General features: G+C 42.4%; 1 protein-coding gene across 1 annotated transcript in view; it reads right to left on the bottom strand.

The window, feature by feature from the left end:
- Positions 1 to 25,443, bottom strand: part of plxnd1 (plexin D1) — a 63,013-nt gene that overhangs the window by 18,681 nt on the left and 18,889 nt on the right. The window contains 12 exon segments of the mRNA XM_034126285.1: positions 2,604 to 2,753; positions 6,006 to 6,269; positions 6,452 to 6,536; positions 6,942 to 7,121; positions 7,623 to 7,762; positions 9,102 to 9,207; positions 13,833 to 13,978; positions 17,649 to 17,806; positions 18,863 to 18,971; positions 19,218 to 19,307; positions 20,861 to 20,959; positions 22,903 to 23,002. Coding sequence (XP_033982176.1) covers positions 2,604 to 2,753; positions 6,006 to 6,269; positions 6,452 to 6,536; positions 6,942 to 7,121; positions 7,623 to 7,762; positions 9,102 to 9,207; positions 13,833 to 13,978; positions 17,649 to 17,806; positions 18,863 to 18,971; positions 19,218 to 19,307; positions 20,861 to 20,959; positions 22,903 to 23,002 — 1,627 coding nt within the window.

Here is a 25,443-nt window from a genome sequence, read left to right as displayed (position 1 = left end):
TCTGTTTCAGCCCTGTTTCCAAAGTGCTGATTCTCTGTCTGTTACTTTAGATGAAAATAAGGAGCCACTCCCCACGCCCCTCTGAGAGATATTTGGTTAAAAAGAACACAATGGTGCTCTAGGAGGAGATTCAGGTGATAAGGTTGGGGGTGTTACCTTGGTTGGTGATTGGCTAATGGTTACAGAAGCCCAAAAAAATCGTTATGACATCATAAAGTGGCCACAATCTGATCAGCTCATTTTCAGACAGGTTTTTATATAAATGGATCAGGACAAAAAGAGAGCAAATCTTTTTTCCTGAAACTTTCAGAATCTCTTTACACAGATGCATGTTTGTGTATAAAAGACATGAAAAAGTGGATTTTGCATAATAGGTCCCCTTTAATATACTTTATTATTTATGTATATTTATTGATATACATTTTTATTATAAGATATTTGGTTGTCTATGTTTCACTTAATACTTAATAGTTGTTTTTTTAGAATATATTTGGATTTTTTTTTGGACCATTATTCCAACTCATTAACACTAACACAATAGACTACAACATGTTTCAGCTTCGGCACAAGTCTAGAGTTGTGCAAGGAAATAAAGGAAAGAGAAAAAAAGCATTTCATCTTTAAAATCTGCAACTGTTAAAGTCCTCCCTGGATACTTGGTTGGAGTCCAATATAATCCTTTGTTGTCTTTGTTCTTAATTTATTCAGCATTACACTATTGTAAACCTTGTACATCTGCTATATGGCAATACTCTCATTATTATTATTATTATTATTATTATTATAATAAAGCAAATTTGATTTTGAAAAACAGAGACAAAGACAGAGGGAGAACAAGGAGGAGCAGTAATGAGCAGAGAATGCATTAAATGTTCTTTGTAATACAGAACAATCCTACATGCAATACATCATGGGAAGTTGTTAATGGGAACACAAATAACTGCACACATGCACATAAACACAGACACATCGTTTTTTTCATGGACACAGGTGCAGACACAGGAATAAATTGCAGAGTGTAGATTTTGAAAAATGGCCTCTCGCTGCAACGAGCTGTAGGAGTCATCCAGTTCAGAGCAACCCAGATGTGACAAGAAAAGGACTTTCACTTCTGCCTTCTGATTAGTCAGCAGGGTCTCTGTGGTCCCTCCTCACATCCTTCCCTTTCCTGCCACAATCCGAGCATACTTCATAAAAAGAGCCTCAGATAAAAAGCCTCCAATCCTCAAACCAAATCCCTCATACGCTGGTCTTACTCTGAGGGGGGAATCTGGCTCAAAAGGCTCTTTTTCTCAATTCATCTTCCTCCTTCTGGTCCAGAAATGTATTTACCCAGACCAGCGAGAGAAGGCCTTCTTCCAGAGACTGCAATAGCTATGCCTGGTGTAATGGAGGGGAAAATGCCATTGTTCCATGTTCCTGTTTCGCTCAGGGTACAAAAACACTGCTTCCCCACATCCACTTCTGCAGCTCAGCTCCACTTCAGAGCCAAGCTAAACACAGGCGTGTAAAAATAGATGTGCCACTGAAAGTAAGTGAAGAAACATAAATGACCATAAGCCACGCAACGGCCCTACATATATGCATTTATACAAATGGGCTGACACAAGGGAACACGTCTGTTGTTTATGCCTCTGTCGAATGTGCACACAAATCATTCTCACTCCTCACACGCAGGCAGCCCACCCATTTGTGTTATGACATCTCACTTGACCCCTGCCCTCCCTTTATGTCTTTGCTAATTGCCTGTGTTTATTCTCAGACATCCTGAGAGGCAGACAGGGTTGGGTGGGGATGACAATGAGCCACAGGTACACGAAGAGAGAGAGGGGGTAGGGGGGATAAAAGAGCTTTCCAGCTATTTCTGTGTCAAAGTGGGGATACGTTTTTTTTACAGTGCAACTCAACTTGCCTAAAAGAGATAGAGTAATATGTTTCTGAGCTATTTCGGCAAACCACTCTCGGTCCGTATTTAAATATAGATGAACGCTTTTCCCACTTAATAAAGCCCTATCGGAACAGACAACAACAGATGGGAGACATGCCTAGACAAAGAGAGAGTCTGATTTTATCAAGACTGAAGTGTTCAACCTAGACTTCATTAGGTCCTTTAATTGAGATAGAGGGAACTCGAAGACGGAACAAAAACACAAGCGAGGAGATCATCGATGAATCAGAGGACTTGCTGTGAGCGGATAGGCTTTGTGAGATAGACGATTATAGACAGGCTGATAAGGGATTGAAGAGATAAATGGTATGAGGTAAACATTTAATTGTTCGACTGTGGCATTGTGGCGCTAAGTGACGGCTCACCACTGACTGCTGATTCATGGAGGCAGGCTCAGAGACTACAAACCATTCATAATGCCTGGAGAGACACACACTTGTGACTGACAGTGCATGGTAGAGCGGATCAAATCTGTTTCAATGAACATCACAGATGGTCTGAAATTCTGATAAAATGTTTGGCTTACGAGTACTGTGTGACAGATGGGTGATATCCTTAAATGATCAGGGTCTAAGCAGCAATATTTTCAACACTACAGTAGCTTGCGTGTTTATTTTGTATTTTATTGTGGTGTCTCACATGTTTGCATACTTACAGTGACAGGGAGCTCGTTCTCGTTGGAGCTTAGCAGCCCATTGATGGTGCAGTGGAACAGCTGGTCGTTGTGGAAGCTGATGTTACAGGGATACGGGCCAATCATCACTGAGTATTCCTCCGGCATTAGCTCCAGATCGCTCGGTCCTTTCTGTGCCAGAAACGAACAAAACAGCCGTCAGCCGGTCAGTGGAAAGAGACTAGAGGGGCCTGGTTTGAACAGGCACAGATAACATACATGAAGGCCACAGCGGCTCACAACCACACATACATGCAGACACAAAAACATTCTCGTATCCACACAAACAGAGAAACCGAGCTGCGGCAGGCCTGTCATGCAGCTGTCACACAGAGGAAGCCAGCAGAAGAAATCCTCCAGTTTGGGCTGGAGTTCAGCTTAAAGCAGCAAACATTCCCGCTGCCTCTCCTACATGGCCAAGGAAGTTTCTACATACAAACCCGCTGACAGTCATCACTGCGTCTGCCCAAAATAACATTCTCAGGGCCTTTACAGAAGTCTGTTGGTGTAAGCCTTTTTTAATCCAACTCTGTCCTGTTGCAATCCAAGCCCGACCTCACACTGCTAATGTCTTCTCCACGACCACTCAAGCCAGGCAAACAGAAACAATGATCAAAATGGGTTTTATGTATTCTGTGTTTTATTACAAAAAAAAAAGTGTAATGTAGTGATGTAACCAGGGTTTATCTCAGCTTGGAGTTGGAGACAGAAAGCCTCTGGGACTTAGAGTATGAAAGATCTTTACCAGGCATGAGTAAAGGGGTATAATGAAAGATACTTTCAAGTTGCATCATTAAAAACTGTAGCACCCAGTGTTTTTGGAGCACTAGTAGAGACGAACGGTCAGGATATCTCTGCTTCTAAATGATTTGATCTTAAGACGTTATGTCCTAAAAGCTGTAAAAATGCACCGCTAGCTGAATCTAGAGTTATTTTCCTTATTCTGTTCAAGTAAATGAGCCGTACACCGAATATGTGGGAGATAGGGTGTGCTTGCTCTATAGGCCCATAGATGCAGAACATGGCATAGGGAGACCCGGTTATTTTGTCCGTCCTTTCTATTTACTTATGTATTTATAGTAAACTCTTATGGATATTCATTTTACAATTCATCTTCATTTTTTCCTTTAAATACTAAATTAAAAGCTGACTCTTGTTTCTTGTCAAACTTGTTTTTAGGGGTGTCACATCATTTCTACACCTCTGAAGTTAACTTTGAATGTGCCGTGTTATTATTATTATTATATAGCAGTGAAGCCAAAAAACTACAAAAAATGTGTATTTGTATGAAAATGTTATTTTCCTTTGATATACAAATGACGAGTGAGGAAGCGTGTGTGTGTGTGTGTGTGTGTGTGTGTGTGTGTGTGTGTGTGTGTGTGTGTGTGTGTGTTTATCCCCAGTGTGCTTCCTTGCTTTGATTACACCCTCAGGGCCCTGTCCTGTCCCCACTGCAGGATGCCACCCCCTGGGTCTCTGTCAACAAATGCTTCCTAACTCAGACAAAACACTCGCACTACCCGCACACGCACACCCGCACACGCACACGCGCACACACACACACACACACACACACACACACACACACACACACACACACACACACACACACACACACACACACACACACACACACACACACACACACACACACACACACACACACACACCACACACACACACACACACACACACACACACACACACACACACACACACACACACACACACACACACACACACACACACACACACACACACACACACACACACACACACACACACACACACACACACACACACACACACAAACATTGCTAATACATGCATATGGGCACAAAGTGCAACACATAATCAAACAGAATATGTTGGAGCATATTGTAAATCATAATGTATACATCACAACATTTTCCAAATGAAACTAATTTATCCAAAACAATGGATTCTGAAGGCCAAAACAGGATGAAAGCAAACCAAATCCACCCACATTCCAGCTTGGGTCCTTAATATAGGATCTGGCTGACTAACAAGCTCCCTATTAAACAAACACACACAATCTTCCTCCCTCCTTCAGGTCAACCACAAGTGGAATCCACCTTCCTAAAGAAAACAGGAAACAACAGCCGACAAGTCGTCATTGTAGACAGGCTGAGGCAGCGATTCCTGCAGGGGCCTCATCCTGATCCTCACAAACACATCAAGAGGAAGCTGTGTTCAAACCTCCCTGTCTGTACTGTTAGCGTTTGAATGTCATACGGTGTCACAGCCTGCAGCCTGTTGGGGTGACGAATCCATGCAGACAGGTGCTCAGATCAGCCAGACCACGGGAACATGGGACCTCCTACAGAGCTGCCACTGCACCCTCCCCCCCTCTCCGACCCCCAACTGAAATCAACACGTCTCAGCGGACGGGGTCTTTGATGTGTTTTATGTGCCTCTGGTTTATGTGAATATTAATAAAAGGAACGCTCAGCCTTATCTGCTCTTCACAGTGGGCGCAGGCAGTTTACAGGAGTGCCGCTTTTGGAGCCAAGAAACCTTAAGAGAATACCATCGCTTGTTCTATGTAGTATTTCCAAAAGGAGTGTTAGAAGCAGAGATTGTCAAAGCTGGTGTTTTCACTGATACTCCTTTTAAGTCTGACCGTTCTCAATAAATATAAAATGTAGACTATTCTGTGTTTTCATCAGATTTCAAGCCATGTTAGCTGTGTTGATGGTCATGTCAGTTAGTGGCCAATTGGTCCATCTCTTTGGCCCTTACTGAAATATCTCAAAAAACGAGTTAGTTAGTTGTTCAGACATTGAAGGCATTCATGGCCCCAAGAGGATGTATCCTCCTTTGGCGATCCCCTGACTCTATAAGGTCAACATTTTTGTATTTTTAGGGAAATGTCACAACAACGGCAGACAATGTTTTTTGTGCAGAATTTCATGTTCTACTCAGGATAAATGGCTTTGTTTAAACTCCTTGATTTTTGTTTATCTCGAGCAATCATCAGGTAATTACTTTTCTGTCTAAAACTTTGGAGTCCAACCAAATACCTGCAACCTTAATGAAATTCACATAAACCTCAGATGAATCTTGTGTTTAATGCAAGTTATCAAATGTTAGCATGCTAAGCAGGCAAACCACAAGTATGGTAAACATTACCTGCTAAAGAATCTATAGATTGTTTTCAGGATCATTTGTGATTCAACCCTAAAGCCATTGCAAACTATTGCTGCACACAATATATAGTGTATGAAATAAAACCCAAACTTAGAGGTTAACAACATTGTCTCAAACACAAACATTTGATAAGAGCATTGGGCTCGACTTTCAGGAAGCCAACGTAACAATGAAGCACTAATCTTGACTTCCTGTCTCTGCAGGATCACTCACGTTGATGATGAGTGTCAGTGGCTCTCCTGGGTGGTGTTTAATCAGCTTCTCCTTGCTGGCAGTGAAGAACTGGGGGTCTTCCACGTACTCCAATGGGAAGTGACCTTTATGAGGCTCCCCATCATCTTCATCGTTATCAAAGGTGAAGGGGTTGTTGCCCGTGTAGAGGACTCCGTTCAAGATAAACTGTGCAGTGGTCTGCTGGGACTGGCTGGATGCCGGGGAGGGGCAGGTGATTGTGAAGGGAGAGACCACTGCGCAGCGCTGAAGAAGGACCAGAGGAAAGTAGCTTAAAATGGATTTCATGGTTAATGTCATTATCTGCCTGCAACATAATTAACTTTAAACTGTCAATAGGTGCTTCTCTCTTGTAGGAATAGTTTTACAACTATGGGATAACACGTTTCTACATTTATAGGTTGGTAAAAAATCAGTTGATTACTTACTTTTTCTCCAATTTCCATCACCTCCATGGTGACACTCTGCACCAGATCAAAACCGTGACCCGTCACTGTGATGGTCCTGCCTCCACTGTAGCACACACACACACACACACAAACACACATTCACATACACACAGAGATACGGACAGAGCGTCACATCTCAGCCATGACAAAAATGTGTCAAATTCACACTGGTATGCAAATACTTTTGGGACACGGCACCAAAATAGGAGACAGACAGAACCAGATAATAATGCAAAACAGTTTGACTGTAGTGCAAATCCGCACACATGTCATCAAAGACATGCCGCTATGCTGTCACATGCACACTGTGCTATTTAGAACACAATAGGGAGAAAACGCTGCACATCAGGACGACATTACAGTAATGACTTAAGTCAGCGACTCTGGGAGGGGAACTGCTGTCCTCCAGCTTGAGATGTTCGAGGCATCTTGGCTGTGATACTGGTGATGTGTGTAGCAGACCACCTACCTGAGGTAGCTCTTTTTGGGGTGGATGAAGCTGATGGTGGGGTTCTTCTGGTAGGTGTAGGAGGTGCTCAGCTCTGCACTTTGGCAGGGAAGGTTTTCAAACTCCACACACACTGCCACTGACTCAGTGTCTGCCTGTAAGGCCGGAGGCATGGTGCACTCAATGGTTTCATCTGTTTTGCTAAAAGAACAAAGAGGTAGACATCATGACCACACATCTTATGATGTCTACAAGTGCTCAAAACTTAGGAGAAAATATGTATTTATTGCAGATATAACAGACTTTCATAAATATGGTTTGTCATGACTGAAGCTATAAGCAGAGCCGAAAAATGCAAACTTGACACTTGGACTGCAGTCTAACTTGTGTAAAAAGGGTTTTAATTTGCCCCAACTAAGGAGCGATGTTACGTTTTTAAGACTTTAAATAAAAACACTTTTAAGTCTCAAGTTTTGACCTGGTAATATCCTCAACCGCATTTAGAACAAACTTTCATGCAAGCCTTGCAAAGCCACACAGCACAGAATATGTAATATTAGGTATATGCATGTGCAGCACTTTACAGCATCATTAAATAACACGTCACTGTTTCATTTAATGTCTAAAATTAAGAGACTCTGACAGACTTGACACTAAAAGAAAAACCACAACAAAATACAACATCATATAATTAGTTCTCACTCTGTGATGGTACACTCCAGTGTGTTGTTGACCTTGACTCTGACCTGAGAGCCAATGTCCAGGTTTTCCCCGCTGATGATGACTATAGTTCCTCCCGCTCGGGAGCCCTTCGTTGGCTCCAAGGACTGCAGTTTTGGGATCTGAATACAGACGAGAGATACACATGTCTAAACAACAAATCAAATTTACCACTAAACATCTGACAGCTTCTGTCGCCCGAAAAGACAGGCTTACTGAAACTGTGTTTTGTGCTCTATGATGCTTTTCTTGACACCAAATAAAATATGTTCTCCTCCATTGAGGTTGAAACATCTTTTCTTCGGAGATTGACTGAGACAGCTGCTGACTGTAACAGTAAATTAGTGAAGAAAACTGTGAAGACAGCCCACGCTGCAATATGTTAAAGTGTTGCTGAAGCCAACAGGCCTGTGGGGTAGAGCTTGCAGGACAGATATACTAAGAGGCAATAATGCACATGCAAAGACATATATACATGCACATACACACACATACACACATGCTCCTGGGGCAAAGATTAATATCTCTGTCCAGCTCTGCAGATACTAGCATCAGCATTCCCGCTCTTTCGGAACTTTTTCTATCCCCGCCATGAACCTCGCCTCCAGGGAAACTTCTTATCATCACTGACAGGATCCACTTCCTTAGTGTGCAAGGATGGAGGAGACCTATTGTATGTTTGTGTGTCAAAGTGGGCGTAAGGAGGCAGATGTTTCCGTCGAAAAGTTTGAGGAAGGAGATTCAGTAGAGGTACATATCCTGTCTCCAAAACTGTTTTCCCTTTCTCCCACATCTTCCCCTCGACGTGCATCAGTAAAAACCTCTCACACTCTGATCATCTCGGAGATGGATAAGGAAACCTGAGAAGAGTTCCCACAACATCACGGAGTAATGTTTGTTGTTCTGGATTTGTTTCATCCTCTTATTATCAAGAGGGGCTTCAAGATCAGGGTTATTTCTCTGTGGGATGACTCACAGGGAGAGCTGCTCTAAGAAGCCTCTGAAATGATAGACCGTTCCAGCACTAAATTATGAAGTGCTTTGTCTACAAACAAAAAGAAACAAGGGGCTTACATGGGTATTTCCAATGACTAAATACTCCAAATCCAATGGGAAACTGTGTGGGTCGAGGTCAATTTACACAATGCTGGCCAGCTCGCTTCGACCAGTGATGAATTCAGAGCAAAGGGACATTCCAACAATCGCCATATTTGTTTTTGCTGGCAGCGAGTGCAGAATGACAATGGTGCTTAGTTGCAGTTCGGATGAACGTTTGAAGCTTCCCACACACTCGCATTCTTCAGTATCATAAAATGCATCTGTTAACACTCAACTGACACACTTGAGGAGGCTTTCCCAGTGGGGAACAAGAGAGCATGGAAGAAGAAGAATGTGAAGGGAGAGACGGACAGGACAGAAAGCAGAAATCAGCAGGAGGGTATATATCTGGAGAATACTCACTAAGTACGAGAAGCTCTCCTTTGACGGTCCAATCCCACTTTGTTCCACATCCACTTCAACAATATCTGTCCTCTCACGTGAAGACTTTCCAGTGACACACACCATCCTGAAGAAATTCAAAAAAAGGGTTATCCTCCTTGTTTAGCTATCATCATAATGAGAGATCCGTTAATAAAAGAAAAGTGATGATAATGGATGAGAACACTGAAATAAATGAGTTTATAATTGTACTCTAATAAACTAATAAAAAAAAGACAACAATGGAAAGTGAGGGGAACCAATATAAAGATGAAGAGATCTTGATCATGACAGCCATACAAAGACATGTAATTAATTTCGGAGGACGGTGGTTATGAACTAATTCATCAGACCGTATTTACATAATGGAATCCAATAAAGCCTTGTTGTATCAGATATTAGGCGATATAAGGTTAAAGCTCCTCACACCAGATGTGTCCAACCACAGAGGAGATTAAGGGGCTGCTGAGGCTTGTTCGCTCGCCTCCTGGCTGTGATAAAGCCGTGTGTCATCAGTGCACGCTCTACAGGGACGTCTCATATTAATGACGCCGAGGTGAAGCGAGGCACAGGGATCTACTGTTCTCGGGCCTCACTGGAATAAATGTTCTGTGGGGGAAACACAATCTTTATCACCTCACATGATGCTCCTCCAGCTAGACAACCTGGAGGTTTATTTAGTCAGGTGCCTGGTGCTACAGTGGGTTTAAATCTCAGCGAGTGATTGGATGATTGACAGAGGAATTGTGGGGAATTTACATAAGCGGAGGAGCTGTGTTTTATGTAGGAGGACCTGGCAGGACACACGGTGAGACGAGGCTGTGCCGGACAGATTGGGGCTTGGCTGAGGTCAGGCTGTTGAGTGTGAGACCAGGGCTGGCTCAGAAAGCTACATCTGAGTGTGTTTTTAAATGTCAGGCCACCACTGCTGCATGTAATGAGCCCACTTAAATCGAGGCTTTCCTTTATAAGCTTGAATAGATATAAAACATATTCCAAAATAACCTGCAGTACGAGCCATGATAGCAATGTCCACATTTGTGCTCATTAATTACAGCAGCGTCAGGTAAACAGTGTCATTACAATCAAATTACAGTGCTGTCAGTTACATGCCATGAGGGCAGATGTGCACCTGTTTGAAGAAAATGCATCATTTCACATGACTTAGAGAAGAAAGAAAAGACAAATAAAATGAGACACGAGTAGATAAGAGAACTTGAAGCCTGAATCTGACTGAAACCTGTGGGATTGCTCCAGGCCACAACTGGATTCAGGCTGGTAATCAAACTCTTATCAGACAAAGACATCACATCATATGATATCTGCTATTGAACCATGATGCTCAGGATTATTCTGTTTAAAAAAAAGACAAATATAATGCCAGTATATCTTGTACAGACAAAGAAAGTCTTAGGTGTGAGGAATTCAGCCTGTAGCATATTAACAGTACACAGACATGAGAGTATTAGGGTTTCTTCATGATTAAGTTAAATTGAAGACTGTTCAAGACATTTTAATACCATGTGCAATGCAATTTATTATGTTTTTCACAATCCACTTAAGTATGAAGAACACCCATTAAGGACGATATGGTCTTAGTATTATTTGTCAATATATCAATTTGTTTTTTCGGTAAATTATTAAGAAAAAGATGCAAATTAACTTAATTTGTAATTGTTGCTACCTGTAGTGTATAACAATTATGTTTAATGACAGATTACTGAAATAAACATGACCTGGAAAAGTGTCTGAAAAATGTAAGATAGATTCATCTACAAAGAATGATTAATGAGTTAAAGTTAATTTAAGTTTCTGCTAAATCCAAAAATGTGTTTTATGAGACGTGCGTGCACAGTCTTCTAAAAATATTCCACTTTTAGTTTATAGGTGTGTGACATCACCCATTCAGATACGAAGACAAACAAAAAAGCCTTGTAAATGAAATATAATACTTTTTATTACCTTATGGCGTTTTGTGAGAAAACTGAATTCCATGTTTTTAAGATGTTTGCAGACCTGCAGTCACCCTGGTGTGTGTGTGTGTGTATGTGTGTGTGTGTGATGTTGATGCAGTGTGATCACAGTCAGAGGACATGCTGGCTCCCCGAGCAGACAGAGCCAGGCTGACCCCTGCTCCACATTCCAGCAGCGCCTACTGCGACTATATTATGGGCTCCAGACACCAATATTTTGTCTAGTTTTAAAGATGTCTCTGATCATTTCCCTTGAGTGAATGATGAGGATCATCAACAATCAACTCTGTGAGTGTTTGGCTGTGTAAGTGTTGTCGGCTAAATAGACGGGGCGAGGGCCACTCAAGGCTCATATGAAAGTGATAAAGAGGGCAGCGTGAAGGACCTCGGTCAAAAACCTAGAGGAGTACTCCAGTAAATGAGGTGTGCCGAGGATGACTCTGTCATTAATTTAAATGTTGACACCTAGTGAGTGGAGCACGCTCTCTCTAGTGCTGCACATTTTCCTTGTGGCACACAGCTGTGAACTTTCACCTCTCAGCACACGAGCAGACACCTGTCTCAACAGCCCTGCTAAATGAGGTCACATATGCCAGTGTGCGTGTGTGTGTGTGTGTGTGCAGGCTAATGTGTGTGTGTGGCATTTCTGTAGGGTCTATTTTGAATTTGAGATCTTCTGGGGCAGGACATTTTTGTGAATAATTTTCAGCAGCCTTTTCATCTTTGGGCATATTTATCGATGTGGTAAGAATAGTTTTTTTTTTTTATAAATAGGTTCCCTCAGAGGGAGTTTCTCTCCCACACACTGAGAGCCTGAAACACCTTGATTTGACTCCTTAGTTTGTAATACATAACATAGTGACATCACTATGTAACACTCGCACTTTTATTAGCTAGCGCTCCAACACATTGTATGTGATAAGCTAAGGGGTGGGACATCTCTTAGCGGTTGACCAATCACAGAGCCGGCCTGCTAACCAATCAGAGCAGACTGGGCTCTGGTTTCAGACAGAGGGTGAAAAGAGATGCTGCAGGCAGTATGAGTAAAAAAATACCTTTTCAACATTTAAAAACAAAACAAGTCACAGTAGAGGCACAAAATACAAATATGAACCTGGACATTAGCATCATGCGTCCTCTTTTGATGTTATGGTTGAATGTAAAGGCTATAGGTTGAGGGAATGAGATGGCATCACATCTTATCAAATCAGCAGGAGACCCCAACATGGATAGAAAATGTAAAGCTGTGCGTGCAAGTCAAATGTGCTGACATTGTCAGATGCACTGACGTGTTATGATTTGTCACAGCCACTTACAGCAAGAATATTCTCTGCTGTCATAACAACCATCCTCAGGATCCAATGAGGAATGAGGACAGGAGATGAGAACACTCCTGGAGTGAAATGTGATTCGCTGTTTTCAACATGTGCAGGTTTTCGGGGAATGTATCAGGCTGCTGGAGTGACAGGTGGGACCCGCAGGTCACCCTCCAACTGGTCTTAATACAATGATCAGCTTCAGCGGAGCAAGACCAGATAAACACTTCCATTCAGGCAACATTACAGATACTGAAAGGAAGTTTGGGTGCAACTGTGGAGTTATCGACTTCCACAGAGCTCGGTGGTGCCGGTGTCAAAGTGGGGTCCTGCTGTCGCCATGGCGACAGTGTGATGGTCCCTGAGCTACGGAAGAATGGCGATGGAGTCGTTTGAAATGAGAAGCGTGCTGCATAATAATATTTGTGAAAATGTGTCTCATGAATACATGTAAACTAAACCATGCAGGGATTGTTGCACTCTAGTTTTGAGACTGGTGGACATTCTAATGATCAAATATGGGTATTTGGGAGAGGAAGTTTAGTAACTTATTTAAATATGGCTAATTTGGCGTTTTCTTGAAATAAAAGCTTTTAATTACAAGTTAAAAAGTATAATTTGATCACAGCTAATTTTTATGAAATAAAGTGTGCATTTCTGTCTCATGTATTTGTTGCACCCTGACCAAAGATAGAAGTAATACTTTTGTATTGCCTCCATTCCCAAACTGGACACCTTTATCACCCAGAATGCAACTTAACTCCCGCCAGTATGATTGGCAGTATGATAAAACATTTATTGAAGACTTGTAAACAGACAGTATTGTGTTTAATTTAGTTTGACTTTAAATACACTGTAAAGCTGTTATTATAGGGATGGATGTTTTAGGTCTCAAACTTTTTAATGCATGGTTACCTTTAAGGTTTTCCCCTGCAGATAGGGCCTTCTAGTGGACCTCTATCCATTAAATGTAATGAGTCGTGTGTCTCTCAGAGTACTGTCTGGTTTCACTCTGTTCAGGACTGAGCTGGACATGCCTGGATTTCTTTGAGGTATATTGACTGTGACAAATCTTTCCATTACTTGATCTGCCCGTCGTGCACCTGACCATTCACCTTCCTCTCTGTGTGTCAAGTTACCATGACAACCGGTAATTGTTAGCTGTCAAATAAGCACACTTCATTGCAGCACAGTGACTTATTTTAGCAGGGTTAAATATATAAATATAAGTTGCTATAATGAATAGGACAATCTGTTGTTTCTTCCATTTTCTCATACTGACAATGTAGATGATGTAAAACGTAATTAAATACGCACAAGAGGGAGAAGTGTCTGCACACTGCTTCAGCAAACACTTCAGTTGACATAAGCCTAAACATGCACATTTGTGAATCATTATAGAAGCCATATGTTAGAATACTTACTCCACAGAGACGGTGTAGAACTCAGGCAGGAGAGTACACTGCACATCTCCAATAGAGACCTTTACTGCTGCCGCCCTCCGGCCCAGGTTCCTGCCCTGTACTGTCAGCAGGGTGCCTCCCTCCACTGGACCCCTCAGGGGGGAGATCTGACAAAGACAAAGTGAGGCCATGAACAAGGGGAAGGAAAACCCTGTGAAAAGCCTGTAATATGCACGATAAATTATAGCTCCTAAGTAGATCACATCCCTTAAAGATGTTCCACTGATGACGGTTGATAATGATCATGACAGAGAATTAAGAGAATAGAAATGCTGTCATTGATGCTGACATGGAGGGTGGCACACAGAGAGATAAGGACAAGTGGCTTGTTTAAGTGTTCTTCAGCTGAACACACACACACACACACACACACACACACACACACACACACACACACACACACACACACACACACACACACACACACACACACACACACACACACACACACACACACACACACACACACACACACACACACACACACACACACACACACACACACACACACACACACACACACACACACACACACACACACACACACACACACACACACACACACACACACACACACACACACACACACACACACACACACACACACACACACAAAGCAGGCTCTTAACTGTGCCTGTCTGAGACTCTTCAGCCTCTAATCCTCTACAGCACATGCAAATAAAGAGCAGCCTAAGAGCCCCCTTCACATCCCACAAGAGACAGACAGAGTGAGAGAGAAAGGGCTGTAGAGGCGAGGTGGAGAGCACGGCAGAAAGGTGGATGAGTGGGGAGGCAATTTAGGGAACTGAGTGTCGAGAGGAGAGTGAATGCTGATGGTGGTGGTGAGAGAGCAAAGCCTTAACAGGGGAATTAATGCACAGTGCTTTTCCCTTTCATCTGTTTTTTTACTCCGTGTCTGTTCTGTCAAATTCCGTAGACCCATTTCTGCTGTTGTTCAGAGGCATGTTCTCATGCATCATTTCAGCCCTTGCCTTTGGTCTCTTAACTTTCCATTCAATAGCCGTGGAGAGAAGAAAAGAGGACAGTCACCTCTCCAATTACCACAGAAACGCAGCTTCAGAGATAGCATCGCCAACGCCCAGACAGAAGCAATCAACTCTCATTTTGTCACTGTAGCACAGCAACCCAGCTGCGTGCAAGCTTCTCTGAATGACCCCCTGGCACAGCAGAGGATGGTGTGACCCCGCTGTGTTATTGGCCTGGCTCCAGCTTTATCAGAAGCTACACCTAGGAATGAAAACAGCACTTCTGTTTGGACTAAGTTAAGGGATAAGGTTTGGTTCTGCATGGAGATAATATAAAAACCACAAGAGTGACAGCGCGGATAAATAAACTATATTTTCCAAACTATAACATTGAGGTGGTTAAGAAAATAAAAGTGTATTACCTTTAATAAAGTGTGAAAACAAACCGATCCATTCCTTGCAGTATTTTTGTGCTACTCAACAGGAAATGATGCAAATGTTTTTGGGGTTATATTACATTTCTGCCTAGCAAGTGTTACGCCATGCCTACATATATACCAATATATACTTCCTTTGATAAAAACACATACCCACATTCCTTTGTACACATGTAATGCACACAAACTGTAGTCTGCCAGACAAATGAAAACACCCAACCCCTCAATGGAGCTCCGCAGTTGGCAGAGTTATTTATCATCACTCTGCGTTTTATAGCTCCTATTGTGTCTCTGGTGTGCCATTGAGCATTGACATCAACATCAGCTGGCATGCTGTTCATTTACACCTCTTACAAGTCTGCGAGTCTTGATTTACGGCGCCGACTCTGCCAGGCCTCCAGGGAGATCACAGGGTGTGAATGTGAAACAAAAAATCCACAAGGAATGTTGTGAAACGCATTTGAGGACTAAATTATTCGAAGTATAATATTCAGAGAAAAATATATTCTAAATGCAGATATGCAACGTGAATCCATAGATCTCCTTTATGTTATTTTTTGTTTTGTAGAGACCGCAGTGAGGCCAGAGCTTTCATCTTCCTCTCCTCACCCGAGCTTCTCTGCCTCACATAATCAAGGAGGACGTGAGGACAAAAACAGGAAAAGGCTCCTCACTGTACTGTTCCCTTCTCCATCCTCTCTCCCAAACCATTAATGTCTCACCCAGATCCCCCTGTTCTATAGTTCTTTCATGTAGCGAATAAACTATGTTTGGCAGTTCCTGTTTTGGACGGTGCAGTACCGCTAATCAATGTTTTTTTAAACAGCGAACTAGCCCACACATAACATGAGAATAAAGGGCCTGTGGAGATGATAAATGTTTCCATTGTCTTACGTCACTGCGTTGAATAGAAGGCCTTTTTCACAATTAGGTGGTACGTGGCAAAGTTTAAGCAATAATGAAATCCTCCTCCGTATTATTGATATTTTGGTGCTTGTGACAAAGATTGTATTGAAAAACACATTTATCTCAGCTGTACACAATCACTATGCCTATATAACAAAGAGCTGCTGTGTGTGTGTGTGTGTGTGTGTGTGTGTGTGTGTGTGTGTGTGTGTGTGTGTGTGTGTGTGTGTGTGTGTGTGTGTGTGTGTGTGTGTGTGTGTGTGTGTGTGTGTGTGTGTGTGTGTGTGTGTGTGTGTGTGTGTGTGTGTGTGTGTGTGTGTGTGTGTGTGTGTGCGTGTGTGAAATGTTTAGGGATTTGTTGCTCCATAAGCTGGAGTACTCAGGCTCAAACCCCTGTGGATTGTAGGGAAAACATGGCTGCCAAAGCATTGCATCACACACCCCACAGAGCCGCAGCCCCCACTACCCTCTCTCCAGCCCGCTCGAGAGAAAGAGAGAAAGAGGACTGCTACAATAGTCTACCCACGCATACGGCTAACTTCAGTCCCGTAAGAAGTCTCATAAGTTAGACTCTCACAGAGCATCCTGTTAGTCACAGTGTGCTGACAGCTACAAAGAATGAGGGATAAGCGTGAATGCTTCAATATGGCCTATTTGGGAGAAATATTTTGTGTGTGTCCGTCTGCTTTGTTTTTGCCTGATTGTACTCCTCTGGGCCGGCAGGTTTTATCTGCAGGAAGTTCAGGCCGGCTGGGTATCATGTGAGCCGTACTTCCCATGACCGCCTAGGGTTGCTATGCTGATATAATTCAGTAGTGGCAGAAAAGGCTCGGAGGACGGCTCCAAACACCTTCCAATTACAGCTGGACAAACAAATGAATATGATCATGCAAATGAGCTCTATAAACAGTTTAAAGAAAGGCCATGCCGGTAATCGTGATGACCGTTAGGACGTGACCGCAGTGAGATCCTGTGTCAGATAAACACTCCTCGTGGTCATTGTGGTTGCTCTTTTTGTGGTCATGAATCCAAAACCATTCCTGGTTATTATTTGTTTTCTTTTAGTTTCTGGGGTTTCTTACACAAACAGCTCTACATATATAACTCCCATAACCAGTCCACACAGTTTACACCCAAACTGTAGTTACACATGGCGAAAAAGGTGTTCCCATGCCCTTCTGAGTGATTGCAGATTGACTCCCTGTGTCCCCCGAGGGCTGTGGCTAAGTGAGTGTTACTGTTATTACTCAGTGAACTGCTTTAATGAGACTCTGTTCAAACAGGCAGCTCATACTGGACAGTCAGGGCAGGGGGCACTGCACCGTGTGAGTGACCCCACGATTCACCATTTTATGGTTAGAAGATAGTCAACAGAAAGGAGGTGGGAGGAGCAGGAGGATGAATGCAATAATTTGTGTTCTGCGATCATGTGTAACCTGTGATCTTACCTTGTGGATCTCAGGAGGCGGACATTGATCTCTGATTGGCTGGCAGTCATCCCTCGGCCTGCAGCTGTTATCACACCAGCCGCAGAGGTGGCCCTGGTCCTCCCGGCCCCAGCACTGGGAGCAGTCGGAGCTCCCTACTCCACAGTTGTACACTTCCACTAGGGGGAGAGACAGAGAGGCAATTATTATTGTAATACAGCATTACTGAACTGTGTTTGCCTTGTGTGGTTAACTTAAGCTACTTAGACTTCTACAATTCTTTTTCTAGCTTATATAAACCATAAGGGCTGCATGTTCTGAATAAACAGCATAAGCATTTACAGGATGATATATTCATGTCTATAAAAATAAACCAGGAAAAAAACGAGAGCTAGAGGAGTGGAGGAGAACAAAGCCAGCGAGAAACAGATGATTGTTCATGTTCCAATGTGCCTCCCTGGGAGAAATCCCATTTGTACCACCGCATGTGCATCTGTGCATGAATTTGTGTGCCTGCATGTGTGTGATAAAGTGTGTATGTGTGTCTGTTTAAAAATTTGATGAGTCTGCATGTTATGAACCACCGTCACGTCTTGAACAGTGCAGCGTGTCTGGCAGCGGCCCAGGGCTGTTGTTCACATGATCGACACATGGACAGCGAACAGCACATCTGGGACTGGGAAAGGCGAGGATTGGCTTAGCTGCGCTTTAGAAAACATGCCAAGTTCAACATGCAGACCACTTTCATTATCTCACTGTTGTCATGGAGCTTAAATTGTATTATCAACAATAGTTCAGACATGGCGAGTAAGAGGTATTGATAGCACCTCAAATCGCAGCTCCATGTTCTATCATAATTATGTGTAATTAGAGGGTGGCCAAATATGATAGCATGGTAAATTACTAGTTGGCAAATTATGTGTTGTAAAACACAAAGTACTATTATTGCAAGTGAGAGGCAGTCAAACACCGTTTCGTTCCCGTAAGCAATTTTTCATTTTCCTACAGGTTTTAATCAAATCTGCCAATCTCATCAGAAAAAACATTTGTGTACAGGTGAAATGCATTCTGGGAGCAACAGTGGCAGCGATGTCAGATTTTCTCGTGTTTTTGTGGGTTTCTAATTACGCTGCAAATACAGGAGAGCTGAGCAAACAGCTGAAGCGTAGCAAATGGGAACTGTATTATCAACTTTTTTCTTTTTTTTTTTACATGTCAACATAACAAAGTCTTACCTCTCATGGGCTGAGGGCTGTCAACAAAGACATCGTCCCCATTTCCACTGAAGTATCCTTTCCTCCTCAGGTTGAGGTGGTAAACCTGGCTCCTGTGATTAGTGGACAGCTACATGGACAGAGAAGAAGGAGACACAATAAAGCTGATTGTGCTGGGCATGTCCTCATTTTGCATTTATTCCCTCTTACTGTTGCTTCAGATAATAATGGGTTCTTAGTCCACTTATAAACAAGGGTTTAAAATAATTGCGATACAGGTTACAATCAATGATTACATCTAATCTTATCTTAAATTATCTTTATTCAGACATGGATAATAAATAGTTATTTCTGGTGCTTCATTGTCTGTACTTACTGTTACTCCACTGCACTTCACCGTGGAGCTGTTCAGCCAGGTGGCCTCGTACCGCTGCCCTGTCCCAAAGTCGCACTCCAGCTCTTCATTCTGTTATATAATGCACATACTTTAAACAATATACATTATTTTAACAATAACTAGCAGGCAAACTGTGACATCGTACTCTTTTAAGAATGAGATAACCGTTGCTTTGGTACCTAAAGCAAGCTTCTGCAAACAAATGCCTTCTAAAAACATGTCTGGTAACAATTGACAACTCAGAAAGAGAACCAGGAAACTCAAATAACCCACAATAATTGTCCCTGCCAGGAAAAGATGCAATTCATTCAATATTCATAAACATCTGGACTCCCACACCTCCGCCAGTCATCTGGGAGCCAGAGTAATGAATATTAATACATTCTTCATAAAATCTGAGCCCCGAGTTTAACTCAGCCAAGATATGTGAAGGTAAGACCACAAAGAAGCTTAGAAGATAGGTAAGAGCAGCAAAAAGCAATCACTTAAAGTGGAAGAAAAACCTTAGTCTCTGAATCCAGCCAGCTTAAATTGGTCTACTTTTATCACCCTCTCCAGGACTTTGCCTTTTCTCTCTTCCGTTTGACACTAGAGAAGCTTGATTTCTTTGGCTCTTGCAAGGTTATTTTATCCCCGGGAAAACTCCAACATACCACACAATAAATGTTCCCTGGACTTATGCTCAGTGTGAGAACTAATAGATACTGGAGGACAAACTTCTAAGCACTTTTATATCATGTTTTGGCATGAATGTTTATCACAGTTAAGTATACATCATTTGTTTTTGGTTTATCCACAGAAAAGTGTGGGAACCAAACCAAAATTCATCACAAATTCCTCAAGTGACTGGAGATGCTTTTTGGGGAATGACTCTACATTCCCTGCTGTGTTGACTCGCCAGCAAGATGAACCCATTATTCAAACAATTTGTATAAACTATAATAATAAAGAGTGGTAGGAATAGCCAGTCACATCCAGGCTGCCCTGAGGAAGTATGTGTGTGCATGAGCATGTGTGTGTCAATTTGTATGTGACTCAATGTCTGTCACCATAGCAACACACTAGAAGAAGGCTCTAAAGGCCAGAGGGTTATAGCGTGTGACTGACCACGCCTGGCAACTAGTCAGCTCTGGAATTTCCCTTATCAGTGAAGCAGGATCAGCGTCTGACTCGCTCAGCGTGGATTAAGAATGAGAATAGACATTTTAATAAACAGATCTGGAAGGACTTGCCGAATTTAAAATGAACACAAATGAAATAAAGCTCCTGCCGCGTGTGCTGCCTCAGACTGACTGCTTATTGTACACTGTGCTGACGAAGACACAACTCAGCGAGTCACAGTTAGATCCCGGAGACATGGTGGGCCCACACAGCTGAGCCGTGAGCAACATAAGCATAAAAGATACTCGCTCATTCTTCATTTTCATCTCTGTCTCACAACCACCCAAACTCAGGTTTCGCTCATTCATTGACCCAAATCGCAGCACAAAAATATCCATCTGTGTTTAACTCGGCTTGAAGCAAAAGCACCATATGCTTCTGTTTTATTCCAATCATTTTAACAACATGCATATTGGACATGGTCCAAGTCTAGCTCCATAGTGGGAGGTTGTCTGGCGTACCTCCTGGATGTTGCTGAGGGATAAAGTGAAGTCCTGGGCCATTTCTGAAGGTGATGGAGGAACCTCTGAGGCCACCAGGCTTGGACAGGAAGCCGCATTCTGTCGAGAGGTGGGGTGTGGGGGAAGGACATGAAGGAGTTAAAAAAAACAATGCACACATCCGCAACCCAAAATACCTGTCCTGTTTATCTGGAGGAGGAGGAAATGAGAGGGTAAAGTCTCGCTCTGAGGGAAACAACAATAGCTTCAAATAGAGAGACGATGAGGGATTAGAAAAACAGACCCACCGGACACTCTGATGGGCTCAACAGAACAGGAAAATCCACCCCCCTTCATTAAAAATGTAATATTTCAAAAGAACCTAACATTTAAATAACTGAAAGTGACTTAAAGTAGAAGCCTCTTGTGGTTTTATATGTTTGTTTTTGTGTATTTCTGGATCTGAAGTCTGGCTAGGATTTATTGCGTTTGCTTAGAAGAATGTCTTTATTGCCTGAATTGTTTAACAGAAGAATACTCTTTTCTTAGGGGGTCTTGTGATATAAAAGAGTGTGTTAAACATTCACAGCAATAAAACGCTAGAACAAGACCACTTGACCAGCAGCTGACCACAGGACTGAGTCACATCCTCTCTGCTCTAACTGGGACCAGTACTGTTGTGGACAGTCAGACGCTGCCTGCCTCCTCAGGGCCAGAGTCTGCTGGGAGGACGCCTCCTCACACGGGCCATGGGATCTTGCCGGGCAATAAAACGCCAGAGGGGACAGGAATCATATGACGTCTGACTTAACTGTTGTGAAGGGCCCATTGAAGTGTAGAATATGGTCTCAGGAAATAAAGAAAGCAAGTCCCTTTCAAGTATAATCCAACCATTTAACCGTTATTTCACATGGCAGTGTGAACTGAAAATTGAAAATCTGGATGTTGTCAGGAACATGCACTAAGGGCAGGGGTATCTTGGGACCTGTAATTGGTTTCAATGAGGCTACTGCAGTTTGGGATAATTTTCCCAGTTTCACAGCCTGGTTTTGTACCCATGCCAAACCTTTTAACCCTTAGATGCACGAGTGACTGGACCCTACACTCTTCCATAAGTGGGTCAAAAAGGACCCGTATTAGAATAATATGTGTTTTTTTGCCATTTTTGTCATTTTGGTTTAGAAAAATCACTTGTATAATATTTAGTATTCTATTTTGGTTCACACTAGAAATATTTTATATTTAATTTTTCACTATTTATAATTTTTGAATTTTTCTTTACATTTTGAAAAAAAACAACGAAATTCCATAGAAAATGCATGCGGGTCATTTTTGACCCACTTATGGAAGCTTGGGGTAGTAATACAAAAACTACATAAAATGTATAACATTTCAATTTAAAATTTGAATGGCATGATATCCAAAACATGTTTTTTGAGGAATAGCTGGAATATGAAATGATAAAAAAAATGTAATTACAAAGATACTCTAAGAAAACTACCTCAGCGGGTCAAAAAAGACCCACTTATGCATCTAAGGGTTAAACTATGTGATCTGTTTGCTTTTCAGAGTAGTTTACAACCGCATGAGGCTTTACACTGCCAAACATGCATCTACATAATGCATTTGTACAGTCACCTAGATGTATGTCTTTGCTGGCAACACACAGTTTTGACATTTAGCAATAATTCCCTTTAAAAATAGGGACAAAGAGAAGCTACTCTTCCACATGCTGGAATATCACACTTAACTGCCAAAAATTGAAACGTTAGAGGTGTTTTAAAGTGATATATTATACTTGAAGGAGTCTGTTAAACCAGAACGTCCTGAGAGTTTATAGTATTTCTACATACTGTGTTTGAGACTTGTAACCTCTCACTGAATTACCACATGATTGCTCTTGCCTATAACTCGTCTGGACTCAAATCATTACAGCACACTTGGAGTTGTTGAACAGCAGAGTCTGGATTATGTCTGTGGCTCTGACTAGTGGGATCTTAATATTAAGAGATCCTCCAGGCGTCTGTTTGGTTGATGGATTAAAGAAAAAGGGAATTACTCACCTCCAGCAGGCTGTGCTTTGACTCATCTTTATTGGAGACGCATAGGTGGTTCTCGGGGTCCCAATAGCACTTCCACCTGGTGCTCAGGCAGCTCACACACCTGAAAGAAGATGGACACACATACATGGAAACAGTTGAAAACAAGGATGACATTGAGCCAAACAGGGCGTGTTTTCTACCTCTTGATATGTTCCCATGCAGCCTTTTCCAAAGTTGGATATGTGGCCTATTTTGAGTGGAAAATAAACTGATATGCCGAACTGATTGGGCATCAAAGTTTAGCTTCAATAAAAGGAAGAGATGATTAGTCACAGAAGCAGCCAGCCAGCAGGTCAAACTGGGCCAAATCTGCTGAGATGAAACAACACACTTCTCTATAAACACACTGTAACACACCCTTGCTCAATTCAAAAAACGTAGGAATGTTTTGATGAAACCGTCTGGTGTTTCCTCATCTTATGAGATATTAATCTCTAACATTTATCTTGTCACCTAAATATTAAGTGTATTATCTTTGGTGTGGTTTGGGTGATCTACCTTGTAAGATATGCTATGAGTTACATGGACAGTTCACCACAAAATATAAATTATTCCCGTTACCTGTAGTGCTTTTTATCTAAATTGTTTTAGTGTGAGGTGTTGAGTAGTGGAGATATCAGCCGTAGGATATGTGTGAGTGTCTTCCAGATAAACTACCTTAACTCCTCCACTGTACTATATGCATGTGTTTTTCGCGTGTGTGTGTCTGCATAGCCTCCGGGAGCAGACAGATGTCCCACACTAAGTATGATATCGCCTCCAGTGATAGCAGCACTCTGGGGGGGTCTGTGGACTGGGGGGAGTGGAGTGGAATGGGTGTTAAGGGGATGCAGAAACGTGTGTGTGTGTGTGTGTGTGTGTGTGTGTGTGTGTGTGTGTGTGTGGTTCTGATTAGAAGCAGAAGGTCCCCCCAAGGCCCTTATCAGCTGAAGCTTTTCTGTTTTCCCTAACTCCCCTTCTGTCCTACTAAAACACCTATACCCAGCTGCACACACACACCCTAACATAGCACACACACACTCACTCACGCACACACACACACACACAGATGCACACTGTTCGCACAAACTCTTTCTGCTTGACCTAATACTGACAGTAAATACCCTGTGACACTGCCCACCCCAAGTCATAATGACCACACACACGCACGCACAACACACACACACACACACACACACACACACACACACACACACACACACACACACACACACACACACACACACACACACACACACACACACACACACACACACACACACACACACACACACACACACACACACACACACACACACACACACACACACACACACACACACACACACACACACACACACACTAAATACACAGTCAGGCCCGCACTCTCAGGGCCTCTCAGTGGACACAGCGGTTAAACACACATCCTCAATCACGTCTCTGTCAGAGAGAAATACGTCCAGAAGAAAAGACTCGTTTTCTGGGGGAGCGACAGCGAGAGGCGGAGACAGCTGAGGGGAGGGAGGGAAGAAAGAAAGGAGAAGTGCCAGAACTTGAGACATAGAAAGCAAATAAAATGGAGAAAGAGAGTGTGTGTGTGTGCGTGTGCGTGTGCGTGTGCGTGTGCGTGTGTGTGTGTGTGTGTGTGTGTGTGTGTGTGTGTGTGTGTGTGTGAGTGTGTGCAAGAGAGGGCAGGTTATGTGGTTGTCCTACAGCGCTGTTTGGTGAGGCTGGAATGCTATCATCTGGTTGTCATTAAAACTCAGCCTAGTGACCACTTCGACTGGGTCATGGGAGAACTGTCCAAACACTATCTCACACACACAGATACACACACCAAATCAAAGTCACACAGAAACACATGAAAACTGATTCAAGGCAACATTGTTGTATCATAAATAAAGACATCTCAAACCTCCACCAATTGTAATATTATGCAAAGTGTATCTTAAAAGGGATAATTGTAGACTCTGTAGTGGATGGCATTTCCTAGAAATGCTTGAAACTCACTAATAGGAAGCCAACATATTCAGAATTTGAGTCCAGGCTTTTGGCCAAGCTCCAAAAGGCTGGATCCTAGATTTCCTTACATGATGAAACTTAATCTTTAGATATACTGACATGGAGAGTCTCATATATTTCAACACAGAAAGTGTTAACACTGGTAGTTTCCAAGCTGTATTTGAGATTACCCTGACAACGGCACTTTAAAAGATCAGAGCTGGAGGAGAAATGTTTCCTGAGCCTGAGAATTATTATTTGTGACAACAAAACTGATGGGGCCCTTCAAAAGTTGTGTAGCTATTCTCCATTTAATTAGATCGGCCTCGGGCGTAAATATAGCTTGGAAAATAAATTGACTTATTAAACTCTGTAGACCTGTGGTTTGCAGTAACTTTTTTTATAGTCTTTCCTATGAGATATTGATGGCTTGTCAGGATTCTCACCCATGCATAACATCTTGAGACCAAAAACTTTAAGAAGTCAGCTTTAACATATAAAGAAAAAAGTGATGGCACAAAC

The sequence above is a fragment of the Trematomus bernacchii genome, unplaced genomic scaffold (assembly GCF_902827165.1).
Source record: "Trematomus bernacchii unplaced genomic scaffold, fTreBer1.1, whole genome shotgun sequence".
Classification (NCBI taxonomy): Eukaryota; Metazoa; Chordata; class Actinopteri; order Perciformes; family Nototheniidae; genus Trematomus; species Trematomus bernacchii.
The sequence above is the reverse complement of the archived record's forward strand: the minus strand, read 5'-3'. Positions and strand labels throughout refer to the sequence as shown.